At 37.1% G+C, this 14,670-nt stretch overlaps 1 protein-coding gene across 1 annotated transcript in view; it reads right to left on the bottom strand.

The window, feature by feature from the left end:
- Positions 1-249: 249 nt before the first annotated feature.
- Positions 250-14,670, bottom strand: part of Corin (corin, serine peptidase) — a 126,813-nt gene continuing 112,392 nt past the window's right edge. The window contains 5 exon segments of the mRNA XM_077803427.1: positions 250-605; positions 2,732-2,845; positions 5,953-6,060; positions 6,847-6,992; positions 10,570-10,801. Of these exon segments, the coding sequence (XP_077659553.1) occupies positions 250-605; positions 2,732-2,845; positions 5,953-6,060; positions 6,847-6,992; positions 10,570-10,801 (956 nt within the window).

The raw sequence follows: 14,670 nt of genomic DNA, 5'->3' as shown, positions 1-14,670 counted from the left end.
TATGAAATGCCACATTGGTGGTACTGGTAGGAAATGCCTTTAATCCTAGCTAGTAAGGAACTAGATGCAAGTCCCATTCAGATGTGGAGCAAGAACACAGAGCAGATGGAGAGACCACTATAATACCCTGTTCTGAGATGTATAAATTTATCATTATTAAGTATAAATCATTCAAGAATGAGAGACTATCATTATTAAAGCTGAGTGACAATAAAAGCTTTAAAAAAATCTCTTCTAGGAAGTATATGGTTACAAAAATTTGAACTCCAAAGTTTTCTCATGCAATATAGACATTTCAAATAGGAGTAATTTGGACAGAAACTTTCCGTGACTTGGAAATAACATCCATGCATCACCACTGTCAGCTTTTATAACAGTAAAACAAAATAGATGAACTTGGTTAGTAAAACCCATGAAGTAATTTAGGATTCATTTAGCTGAAATGGTTGACAGGCACAAGAGTGTCCAACAGCTGGCCAAAACAAGCAGCTTACCACAGTCCCATTCATCTGAACTGTCCGAGCAGTCTGCTCCTCCGTCACACCACAGGTCACGGGACACGCACTCATGGTTGGCACATTCCAGTTCATCATCTTGGCAAAATGCTGGTGGGGGTCGGGGAGACAAGATGTGAGAAGACTGAAACATTTTGGAAATAAATGTGACTGTCACTAACACGCACATACTCATTTGCCAGGAGGAACGTGGCAGGAAAAGAATATGTGCTCACTGGAGCCTTCCAACAGGTACTGAGGCAGAATAACAGAACTTGTGGAATCTCAGGGAATAGGTGTGAACTCATCCAAACAGCAATTCAGCAGAATCACTGTCTCCAAGTACCTAGATTCTCCAGTTGTAAGAATCAGACTGGGGGGTGAGGGGGAAGGTACCTGTAGCAACAGTAAGACCAAGGATTAAAGAACAGAGCAAGAGAGATGAGCAGACTAAACCCACCACAGGAAGGAAACAAGCTCTGTTCACGTAAATGGACATGTTTGTTTTTCTTAAAAAAAAAAAAAAAAAAAAAAACAAACTACTATTAAATTACTCTCTCAGTCACACATAATTTTGGGGGGGAGGGGTTAATATTATAATAAATCACCTCGGTTTCCTACTTAGCGTCCATTTCCTTTCTTCTTTTTCTAAGAAAACCTGATTTTATTCAGGGCTCCACATCCATCATCCCCAGCTGATGGATCCTGATTAGTTTAAGGTGGGCATGGCATTTTTCTGAATTCAATTTTTGTTTTCTAAGTACAACTAATACTCCAAATATGATCCCAAACAAAGGCCTTGGCTTACGGTTTTGTGGGTTATGCTTTGCAAGACAGCTTCTGCCCAAACCCTGCTGACCGGGCTTTGTGCCCCAGACTGGGACAGAGGTAGCCTGAGGAAACAACATCTTCTTCTGATTAGTTCCCCTGCTTGGAGCTCCTTTTTGGAATTCGGCTGTTTGCAGAACAAGTCTTTTCTCATCTACACAAAGGTGCCCAACTGTTAGTGGTGACCCTGACCAAAGCTGACCTGAGTGAATCCTTTAGTGATATTCCAGAGATAAGAGCAAAATTCTATTTCCTTCCTACTGAATATGACCAAGGGAGTTGGGCACCCCAGGCTTTTGTGGATGTTCACTAGCCATCCTGAGAATCACAAAGTGCTGAACTCCCACACAGGGTCTCAAGAATTTACCCTACACTTCACTTTTACATGATAAGAAGACATATTTAATACATATGATAATAAAAGATTATAAATATTTTCATTGTCCGTGTGAATTGGGCTTTCTGTAACTTGTTAGTAAAATATCTTAAGAGATAATTTTTCTGGTTCTGAAAGTGATGTTTATTCATTCAGATATTAAAACAAAAATTTTAAAACACAAAAATTTAATAACCTCACCACTCAGGGATTATAATTGTCAATTTTCATGACCTTCTAATCATTTCCCATATGTCAGCCTATGTTCTTTCAAAATTCAGGGCAACAATTCACATAATATTGAAGCTTTTGTTTCATTCAACTACTATAAATATCCTCTAAAGGCCTTTTTGTGGATGGTTTGGTTCACAGGCTGTTGCACTAGAAGGAAATGATGGAACAATTAAGAGGTGAAGTCTAGTGGAATATCTTCTAGTTACTGGGAGTATGCCCATGAAAAATACATTAGGATCCTAATTCCTTTCTTTTCCTCTCTTTTCACACCATCATGAGCCAAACAGATCTTCCTTGCTCATGCTATCTGACATGAAATGCTGCCTCACCACAGCTCCAAGAAACAATGAGTCTACCCAATCATGGACTGTAGTAACCTCCAAAACTCTGGGCCCAAATAAACCTTTCTTCTTTTTAAGTTGATTATATCAGATATTTTGTGACAGTAACAGAAAGCTTACCAATGCACATCAACTAAAGTTTTGAAATGAACCCAGCAGAAACTATTCCTCTCTAATTTGATTTTAATGTTTGTCCATTATTTCATTACATGTTTTTATTTTATATCACCTATTTTTAGATATTTCAGTGGTTATTAATTTTTCCATAATTTTACAAATAATGTTAGAATAATAACATGTGTCTACATTTTACATGTTTGATTTCCTCTTGGCATGTATGATTTAAATAAGCTAAAAGATTTTGATACATTTCTCCAAATTTCTAATTTGTATTCAAAGTAAAATGACTTGTGTTTACAATAAAAACATTGTGTTGACAAATTCCTGTTAGCACCTACAGCAGTTTTTTTCATCCATGTCATCAGGGCAGTCTGGAAAACCATCGCAGACCACTGTGTGTTTCAAACACTGTTTATTGGATGGACATTCCCAAAGATCTCTCTCTTTACAACCTGGAGACAGAAAAAAGGTTAGTTGCAATAGATGTACAGTTGAAAATGAGGATGAATTTGATCAAGCAATGTAGAAAAATTAAAAACACAATCATATTTTCTTTCTTCTTAAAAAGTTTTGACACCTATGTATACCATGAAAATCATAATTTTGAGAGTAGAAGCACCCAATAGTCCTTATCCTGCACCATAAAACTCTCCTAACAGTAGAACAAAATCAACATATGGGAAACGAGGAAAAAAATGAAAAAGCAACTACTCATTCACATTCACATGTAGCTGCTCCTTTTGCTTTCTGAATCAATTTGCCAACACATAAGACTTCTCTACAAAAAAAAAAAAAAAAAAAAAATGACGAGTTGTGCTTTAAAGCAAGTATGCCAAAGCCTAGAGATACAAATGCATGTGATCTTTAAATGTAATTTCACTTTACAATTTGAGAGGATATCTGTAAATTTAGCAAAACACTTTCTCCCCATGCTAAATATCTACAAAACTAGTTTTAAGAGCCAGGTGCAAAAGGAAATACTTTACGGAAGTCAGAGATCTAAGGTTGGAAACTTTATCAATCAATATGAGAAAAGAACATGATTGGACAAGATCAAAGCTCTACGTCCCTAACTTGAGCTGCAATTTGCACATGCAATAAAAAGCATTCATGATGGGCTTCCTAAATGCCATTTGACTCAAATGAAGTGCATTTCATGTTTGCTGAAACACGCCAAGTGTCTAATGTGTTTGTCACTCCAGTCAGATTCATGGTCCTCACCTGGTTGTGAGGGGCATGAAGGAAGAGATAGCACAGCACTTAGCTTTAAAGCACCCTTCACGCTCCTACCTGAATGGCAGCTAGCACGTGTTAGGCCCTCAACACATTTGTAAGTGGAATTTATGTAGTGAACACCAAGACTGTAGCTCCCAGGAAATTATAACTTATTTAAAGGTGAGTGGAATACAAAGTAGTGATCAAATAAGGAATCTCTTCCAAAATGTTATTGTCATCTGACTTTGTACAAATAAATGGGGAAAAATTGTAGATGATTGATTTGGGTTTCTTTGAATCAGCTTTGAGAGAAAAAACTGTTTGTTTTTTTTTTGAAAATTCAATTCTTACCATAACACCACCATAGATTAGGAGCTAGAGAAGTGCTAAAGAAATACAAAGTAAAATTAATTTCTAGCACATTGAATATTTTATAATTGAATTAAATAAGTATTGTTTCAAGGGGAAAATTTAATAATGTTGTTAGAATTTGGGAGAAAGCTGTAAATTCATGAAGAGTTAAACATCATATTACTCAGGAAAGCTTTAGCATTTAACTGCCTTCAATACCCCAATGGGTAGAATGAATCAGAAAAATGTGAATTTGATATGTAACCCTGTTTTCCAGTTTCTCTGGGGCTGGTGTCTGCATTACAAAATGGTATTCCTATGCACACCTGAAAACAAACAGAAAAGGGGAACTGAGTGACTTGCTAATAGTCCTCTTTTGGGTCTCTGTCAATCCAATTTCCTTATTAATTGTAAGTTGTTTATCTTCCCAACCTGCTGCAAGTCCATGTAAGGGCATGCATATGTCCCAAAGGGGCACATAAAATATCTACTGTAAGTTGCTTTGAAATATTAACTGAGAATTTTCTCTTAAATTGGTACATTTACAACAATTAATTTAACACCAATGTGTTAATTTCTTACCTATCTTATTTTTTTCTTGACTAGCTCTCCATAGTATTTTGAATATTTAATAGAGATCAGCCTATTCTAGAATTTTGGTATATCTTTAACTATTTGATTAAAGTATTGATGAAAACTTACTATTAGCTAGAAACCTGATAGTTTAGGGTCAATTAAACCTATCCTATACTATAGTTCTTTTTGTATAACATATTCCAGAATGCAGACTTTTTAGTCATGTCAAAGCTATCTGCCAAGAAATGCAAAAAAAAAAAAAAAAAAACAGCTTTTGCATTTCTCAAATATTTAGTTTCCCTGCTGAAAAGTTGAAGTGCATCTCAGCATAGGATAACTCATCAAAGTCATTTTAAGCAAACAAATTTAATGCATTCTCAATAAATGCATATAAATGATATTAAAATAATTTTGATTTATTTTTTAAAGAAAGACACAACAAGGAAACACAGTAAGTTATCAAAATACTATATGTTCCTCCATAGTAAAAATTAGCCCTGGCTGTTGCACTGTCATTCTGACAGCTGTAATTTGCTAGAAGATATACTTGTCCATATTTATGGTAGCCGTTAGGATTTCTATTGACTGTTCGTGACATTTTGTGAAACAAGAAAGTCTGAAGAAATTTCATTTAGGGAAGCAAGGCAATATTTCATACCTCAAAGGCCAGAAGAATGAAATGATCTCAAAAGATGTATTGCCCTATGTGCTTTCGATAAAAAAAGTGTCAATTTTATTCTAGGGCATGACAAGCTAAATAATCATAACACAACCAGTCTTTGGATAGCCCTTCAATCATTCGCTTTACTCCAGAATACTGTTTACTAAAAGTACTGCCTGCTTTCTATTCCCTGGCACATTCTGAGCTTATAAGTACCAAAGTTTACAGGGAAATAAAATAAGAATTAGCTCCACTCAAATTACCATTGGCATTTCTCACCTTTCCATTGGTGTTTTTGGAGCTCAATGGTAGAAACAACAAGAAAAGTTTTATCCTTTGCTGACAGAGACAAAGTAAGAGAGGGCATGGAAATGAACCCCTATTAAATTTGAACATTGGAGATTCAACTCTGTCTTCATGCATCTAGATGCAACTTAGGAAATACACACAAAAATACTATTATTTTGGCAGAAAACTATATAACCTCTTCTTTATAATTTAATTACAAAAATGATTCCTTATATCTGTGAACGGTTTCTTCTTTTACTAAGTATTTGCACATATACCATTAAGGTTATAAATAGAAGTGTAATTTAGAGAAAATCAAGAGGTAACAGGAAAAACACATCAATCTATGCTCTGCTGTTTGATAATAAAAGAAGCAGACACATTAGCATTTGATCCTAGTCATGATTCAATGCTGTACGTGAAAGTTATTTTCTTCAACGCAGCCCTTTCCTAAGCTCACATACATACCACAGTTTTCTTCATCGCTGTCATCGTCACAATCAGCCTGGCCATCACATCTTCTGGAAGCCAGAACACATCTTCCTGAGTGGCATTTAAAGTGACTCGGTGAACATTCTGTTAAAAACAATATTACTCTCAACGAACAGAAACTCCAAAAACTTCAGCTAAGTGATCTATTTACATGTGGCATGTCACTGAGCAGCTATTACTGAAGACAGGAAAGCCCTCCAAAAGCTAAAACATCTGAGGTTTACTAGGTTCTCTTCTGTTTGGTAATCAGCATCTTTCTCCTTCATTCTTATTGTCATCTTTTTGGATCAGCAACTTCGTGTCCATGCTTTCCAGTGATGAATTATCTTTTTAAATGCACCACCTAACAGTGGCCAGAGCCCAAAGTACTACGTGACATCAGCGCTCATGATCACTCAGCTGCCTTCAGTGTGTCAAAATCACCTCCACATCCCAATATTTCCCCATGGTGGACAGGTTCTCAATAACACTTCTCCATTTAGTGATCCTGTATTGCCAAGGCCCCTAAATGCTCTGAGCATGAAGGAACCAAGGCTTCATGTTCACCTTTACTGCCAGGACTCCAGCTCAGAAGTAGCAACCATATACAATCAGCTCTGCAAGTGAAGTATGGTTAAAAGGGCCAACAGCTGAAAATTTGAACTCATCTCTGAGTTTATATTTATTTCTTAAAGTGATTTATTTTTAAAATGATGACAATGTCTAACAGATATACACCAAAGTCAACAATGAAATCAAGTCCTGTGCACTTGACTCGCTACTAAATAGAAAAGCAACAACACCACCCCCCTCAAAACAGAAAGACTTCAAAAGGTAGCTGATGTGTGCTTTCCTGGTAGACGCCCCATTGTAACTAATTTAAAAATTAACCTTCCACATCCTCATCAGGCATTAGGCAGGTTTGATTGTCTGAGTTTTCCTCTGGAAATTGATTGCAATCTGTGTCTTCAGGCCACTGTAAGCCCACGATCCCAAGAACAGACTCACAGCGTTCTTTGGAGTGTTCACACAGTACTCTAAAACAGCAAGAAAGTCAGAATGTCAGAGGCAGATGGGACAGATGTTAGGAATGTATGAAGGGTTGTAATTCTACCAAGTGAGAGTCTGGGTCTATATGTATGGAGTAATGTATGCAAATATAGAGACATGCACATACATAGAGGTATTTAGGAAACTAAAGTGAGAAATAGCTCTACAAATAGAATATGTTCCAGCAACATACTTTCACCAAGAGAAATTTCATTTTAAAAAAAGAAACAAGGATTTTTCCCAGATGCAGACTTTCTTCTCTAGTTGGCCTTTCCCATTCTCTCTTTTGTCTTTCAAGAAGACAAGTTCTCCACTCCTTTACACCAAGCAGGTGAGTCCACTTTGGGTAGTCTGCTGCCAAGAGTCTACACAACATTCCCATCCTCTGAGGTCTCTCCCTCCAATGACCAGCTAGGGAGACACCTCATGGGCCACTCTGGCTTACCTAAGGCTTTGTCTCCCTTATTTCAGTTTCAACAATTTATTGAAAAACTTGGTAGCTGTCCCAAACTTATCTATGTTGAAATCAAGTTGGTTAAAATGAAACTGTGTGTGTGTTGAGGGGGGTGGTAACTGGGTATTGTATTCAGGGGCACTCAACCACTGGGCCACATCCCAGCCCTATTCTGTATTTTACTTAGAGACAGAGTCTTACTGAGTTGCTTAGCACCTTGCTTTTGCTGAGGCTGACTTTGAATTTGTAATCCTCCTGCCTCAGCCTTCTGAGCTGCTGTGATTACAGGCGCGCCCCACCATGCCCAGGGAAAAAGTTACACTAGGAATGTGCATAAGCCAGGCACAGTGGTGCATGCCTATAATCCCAGCTACTCAGGAGGCACTGTGCTGGGTGCTTTTGTGTATGTTATCTCATTTATGCCTGGGATATATTTAACTTTAGGTTTCAGCATGTCTCAAAGGAGGTTTCCTTACCTTCTGGGGATATGGGGGGTGGGAGGTGTTTTTGCTTCCTTACTCAAAAATTAATTACATAGTTAGAAAAAAGTAGGCATAACGGGAAAGACACTAGGCAGATTTATTTTTTTTTAAATACATTCTTACTTCTCAAGAAAATCAAACTTTAAACTACAGGTTGAGCATCCCTAAATCAGAAGTCTAAAATCTGAAATGCTCCAAAATCCCAATAGGAACATTTCAGATTCTGGATTTTCAGATTTTAGGGATGTTCAACCAATAAAGTTTATGCAAATATTCTGATCTCAAGCATTTTGGACAAAGGATATCCAATCTGTATAACTAATCTCAACCAGTTTCTCCTTTTTTTTTTTTTTAGATGAATCAGGACATATCTTACAGAAAGATCAATTCCAGTGTCTTGCCAGAAACTGCTGGGGAAAGTTTAGCAATCAAATGAGGAAGATTCACAGAAACTCTATCTAGGTGTAAGTCCACACAAGCAAAGCATAACTTAGTTTGGCTTCAGAATTCGGGATGAGAATGAAGCCACAGCATTCTAATATTTGGTTTGCAACAATGAGAAGTTCAACAGTGTTCAATAACTGTCTGTTGGACTAAATAGTTCTATTTCAGATTTACAACAAATGTATATATCTCAATTGCTGCTGTTAGTTTAAGTTAACCATAGGATTCCTAACTTATACAGAAAACTGCATAGTCCCTGACTCTACCACTTCAATTTTTTTTTCTAAAAAATGGAAATCACAGAGTATGCAGCACCACAACTCCAGAGAGTGCTGTTCTCATCATAACCTGCATGGTGCTCAGTCATAGGCAGCAATCCTCACATTTCACACCTCACTCAAAAGACTACTGTGAACAAGAGACAGAATAATGACCCTCAAGTATCTAGCATACTGTCATGACTATAATGTTCAATATTTTTTAGACAAATGACTTAAAAGATAAATGTTAATATTAATAAACAGTCTTGGCAACATCAACTAAGTATCGCTCATGAACTTCTTAGCATATTCTCTTGTCATAATATTTAAAATTTTATAAACAAATATCAAAATATAAAATTTATGCTGCTAGCCACTGAAGATGAAAGATATATGAGTAAAATCTAAGAAACAGAATAAAAACATTCAGAAGAAGTTCACCAAAATGTTAACTGAGTAATTCCTCAGAACCAGTCTCATCTTAGTCATTGTAATTTGAAATTCAAACCCTGAAATTATAAAATTACATATGGAGGTGATTTATATTCATAGCAAAGAATGTTACATTTAGAAAAAATTTTATGTACCTTTTAAAAAAAATCAAAGACTATGTGAGGTACTATTAAAAATAATTATTCACTATCACCATTGACCTTACTTAGCAAAAGTAGAATGAGATTTACAAAAATGGCTTTTCAATATAAAGTTGTTATCTATTCTATTGGTGATACTTGAAAAGACAATTTGATGGAAATTTTCAGAATTATTTTTGCACAAGCTGATATTTTTACACTCCTCATTTTGTATGATTTAACAAGTACCCCAAGTCATTTTGTAATTTTATTGTTTCCTGTTCTGACTCCATAGATGGCCTTATTTTGTCATCCATTTGGTATTCAGTATTTAATTTATGGTTTTCCCATCTGTCTACTATATTGATATTATTGCTTTTTCTTGAAGTTCTAAGTGACTTCTGATCCTAACATATGGTTTGTGTAGTTACCACTCATGTTTTGGCAAGCACATCTGCATAGTCACCCTTAATGGGAAACAGCACTGACTGTGATAGTCATCTTGTATGGGCACATTCTTGTACTACAATCTCTAACCCATGGCATGGAGGACGAACAACACCTTCACTAAGCAACTGTGCTCCTGTGCTATCATCATAGCTATCTCATCACAGGGCTCACAACCCATCAGAGGACTTTCTGTTTATGCATTTTCATTTAATCTCACAACAACCCAACCCATTACCTTAGTATTTTACCAGGTAAAGGAACTGAGGCAGAGAGCCTGTAGAATTTGCCTTAAGGCTCCACTCCAGCTAGGGATCTAGAACTTGAATGCAAACAGTGCACTCCAGAGAAATACTTCTGATCTCTAGGTAATCACTCATGCACAAAGTTCAAGCCACACTCTCAGTTTCTGTCCCTTACTTTACTTCATTCAGAGAAGCAGAAAAATGTCAGTGATGTCCATCCCCATCCAAGCTGTGAGGCTGGTGTTCTGTCTCCCTGTGTAATATCTCTCATTTTTGAGTGTTATCAGAATGCAGCATTTTAAACACATCAATGTTAGCAGAGAAAAGAGACACACATGCCTCCTTTCTCTGCTAACTACAGTTTTTAAAAATGCTTTTTGACCCATTCCAATGAAATGTGTGTGATTTTTTTTTCATTCAAGCGCATGACCTATCATCAAAGGCAGTGCACAACCTCCTCACTTCCCTGACTTCTCTAGAGTCATGGATTCTTACTCACATACTCATTTTACCATTCCTACTACTTTACTTTTTAAATATATCATTTGTTAAATCCAGAGACTTTTATCGATATTTATTTTGTCTGAACTTGACATCTTCTTTCTGTTAGATCTTCTGGAAATAAAATTAGGATACTTATTGAAGACCCCATCATATTACCTGCAGGGGGGGATGCGCTGGCCTGTGTTCACATCACACTTTGGTACCAAAATGGTACAAGCAAAGAACATGAGGTATTTGTAACAGTTCGTTTGAACCAGTGCTGGAAAGAGCGAGGACTCCCAGCTGATAGATGCTTCCTTTTGAGTCTGGTGGCCAAGATAATTTGGATAATTTGTATGGTTGTAGGGCAAATTCATGCAGAGTTCCAGGGTAATGGGTTCACACTGACCTAACAACAACAACAAAAAAACACATACAAATAGTAGTTTTTAGATTTTACTTGTTAAAGCAACTCCTTTAAACTTAACAAATTTAAGTTTATTTAAGTCTATTTTACTCTTTCTTTAGAGTAGTAAAGATAAGAATGCAAGTAGTATATGACATTTTTTCTGCAGATATCAAAAAATAAATAAGTCAGTTAATGAAGCACCATGGTGAACCAAGGAGGGTTTCTGCCTTTGTAGCTAGGACAGAGCCAGGCACGTACGTATTAGAAAGTGTCTCATTTTTCTCCTTGATTTGACTCATCTGAATATGACTCTATGATTCTTTTTATTCACTCCAGTTCACCTTCTGATTTATTTTTCATTTCTTCTAAAATAGAACGGTCCCCATTATCTTCACAGTCATTAAAAAAAAAATCTATGAGTTTGATTAGGCAATTAAGACAACTTCTGTCTGCGTACTTTATTGTTGATCATCAAATGTAAATAAAAGGCTACAACTTTTCAGGGCAAGAGGAGGCTGAGATGTGTTGGATTCTTCTTGCCAACCAGGAAAAAAAAATCCAACACTTTAGCTTAGAACCCAAGGTTATTTCACTCTTCAGCTGCAGCCTAGTTTTCCAGCCTATGGAAACAGATCTCTATTGCACCACCAACAGACCTCTGCTGCAGTGAACTCTGTTCCCCTATGACACTGGTATTTTAAGATTTGCATGTGTATGCACATACTGTTTGTTCCATTCCTTCCTTGACATACTGCAATCATCCCCTCAGATGGGGTCATGCTTCTAGCTACCATGTGCATATGGCATCTGCTGTCTGGAATGATCCTCTTCCATCCTCCCCACTGTGCTAACTCCTCCTTGGCTTGGAAAACACAAAACAAACACCTCTTCTAAGCCTTCCTGGCCAACCACTCCTCCTCTCCTACTCCCAGAATGAGTCTCTTCTGAGTGCCACAACATCTTAGGCATGTTCCTGTCAAACAGCATTGCACTCTGCTTTACTCTGTATTTAACTTCCTCTCCCATGCAATTCTGAGATATTTGAGAAATAAGACTTTATCTTTTGATCTCAGAGACAGTATCTAGTACAGTATCAGAAAGGAGGATAGACAACAGGAGGTAAAAGGTGTCAGGAACGATTTGAGGTACTATAAATACAAAAATAATGATAAATAATGTCCTGAACATTTAGGAATTCCACAAACTTCATAGGAAAAAGGACACATGTGCTGGTAGCTGCAGAGTGATGTGTACAGGCTACGATAGTTTGTCATAGACTGAATGCTTGTGTCTCCCTCGTGTCTAAATTCACATGTTGAAAGCCTAACCCTCCATGTAACAGTATTAGGGGGGCCTCGGGGGAGGCAATTGGGTTTAGATGATGTCTGAATGAAGGTAGAACACCATGATGGGATTAGTGTTCTCATAAGAAGAGGAAGAAACTAGAACTGTTGCTCTCTATCAAGTGAGGATATAAGCAAGAAGGCTGCCATCTGCAAACCAGGAAGCAGGCCCTCACCAGAGACCAGATCTGCCAGTATCTTGATCTTGGACTTTCAGCCTCCAGAACTATAAGACACGAATGTTTGTTGTTCACACCACCTGGCCTCTGGAATTTTGTCATGGCAGCCTAAGCTTACTAAGACAGTGGTTATGAAAAAAAAAAAACAATGAGCCCAAAGGGATTCAAAGAGCAAGAGTAACTCAAGAAGCTTTCAAGGATAAATGGTTTGGGGCAGGTTTGGGGGAATGCAGTAGAGAGGTTTCCTGTCCCCTCAGTGTTCACAGCAAAGGTGCCACATTTTCCAAGGCAAGAGAGGTAATCAAGGGAGTGTCTTTGTAAAATTAGCCCTGGCAGGCTGAAGACTTCACGTCTTATTAAGAGTAATTATTCAAATTGAATTTAATTATTCAACTAAAAAGTGGTATGCATGCAAATAGATTAGCAAGAGGGACTGAGGTGAAATGCCAAAACAGCTCCAGGATGATTTTTTTAATTTAAAGAATCAAGGGTTCCACTGATATTATTTTTATAAGGATCATGACATGGGTCAGATTGAAAACACTGGGGACAAAGTACAAGAGTTTTCTGAGAAAGATACAACACTGTGAAGCTGGCATTACCTTGAAGAGGAGTATAGGGTGGAAAGAGGAGGAGAGCAAGGGACTGTGGGGCTGATTCCTAGTAACCCTTTTTTTGATTGGTGAAGGCATTATGGACTCAACATCTGTGTGTCCCCCAAAGCACATGTGTTGAAATCTTAATTCCCAATATGATGGCATTAGGAGGTGGGTCAGAGCCTCCATGAACAGAAGAAGTATCCCTATGAAAGGGACCCCAGAGTCTCTTGTCCTCTTTCTCCAACATGCGGACATGGTGAGAGGTTATCATCTGCAACCCAGAAGAGAGGCCTCACTAGAATCTGACCTTGTCTCAGACTTCAGCCTCCAGGACTGTGAGGTATAAATGTTTGTTGCCTATAGTCTATGGAAATTTGTTATATCAATCCAAGCTAAGAAAGGGGGTAACATGTAAGTATTTCATTTTCAGATTTTTAAAAAACCACTTGTTCCTTGTAACAATAAAAACATTCAAAATGCATTAAAAGAAAAAAAGAGTCAATCATCACCTCCCCCACTCTCCTTCTTCTTCACCAATCCTCAAAGCCAATAGGCAGTTTGGGTCCTTGCATGCCCTTCTCATACACACATGCATACACATACACTCAGACAATTAGAGACTTTAAGATCTGGGAGTTACTTTCACCAAAGTAGGACCATACTGTTCCTATAATTCAGCCTGCCTTTATTGTCTCCTTGTTTATCACCAGCATCTCACAAGTCAGAAGCTGCAGCCCTCATTACTTTTTTCTTTAATATACCTATAATTTGACAAAAATAAGACCATTCACACACATTTCTGATGCAGCTTCTCTTTTTCCTTCTTGAACACGTCTTTTCCTCCTCAACTGCCTCATCAAGGTTTAAATGTTTAATCAGTGTATTCATTTACATGATTAATAGAACATATCACATGGATTTTTTTCTCTCTTTTGATAACATGGAGAATGCATCACTTTTGATTTGGGATAAGATGTAACTTTTAAGTGTTTCAGAGCCAAGGGAGATAAAAGGATTAAGTAATGATAATATATTATACCAGAGATGTTTATTGAGTGTGGTAAGGTTGATTGGATCTTGTGTTTTATCCTTTCATGAAGCATTCTTTACAGATTGCTAAGCAAGTTAAACTCTCAAGATACCTATCAACCCCAGAATCTGTGATTTATGGTATCCATAAACTTTTGCATTGGAAGCATTAGACTCACTCACGGGCCTGATTTGAAGTAGCCACTAGAGGGAGATCACATCACAAATGCCTGAATGTTTAAAAATCACAGAACTGTTTACAATGCATGTTAGAAGAAGTGCCTAGTACAGTGTCCTGAACATAGTTCAGGTTTGATAAATATCGATTGAAAGATAAATAAATCTGATGGAGTCTTGGTGGAGTCCTAATTATATTTCACCTTGCAAATTTTTAAACAAGATTTGTTAAATTTAACATAATGATGAAATTGTTAACTATCCAGTTAAATTCTTGTCATGATTCTGAAGTTGCTGGAAATCATGTATTAAATGATGATCTTCTATGTAAAAATATGCCACTTTTCAACAACCAGATGCATACATAATATTAAAGATTCATCTTTGCCTCAAACTCTAAACCTCTCTTTATGATTGTTATTTCTAGTGATCTGATGAGTTATTATAAGGTGAGCATCCTTATAACAATCACCTAGATCAAGAAATCAAAATTTGACAGATCCCCAGAAACACCTTCCACATACTCCATCTTATCTCAACCT

Source organism: Urocitellus parryii, chromosome 10, assembly GCF_045843805.1.
Source record: "Urocitellus parryii isolate mUroPar1 chromosome 10, mUroPar1.hap1, whole genome shotgun sequence".
NCBI lineage: Eukaryota > Metazoa > Chordata > Mammalia > Rodentia > Sciuridae > Urocitellus > Urocitellus parryii.
The sequence above is the reverse complement of the archived record's forward strand: the minus strand, read 5'-3'. Positions and strand labels throughout refer to the sequence as shown.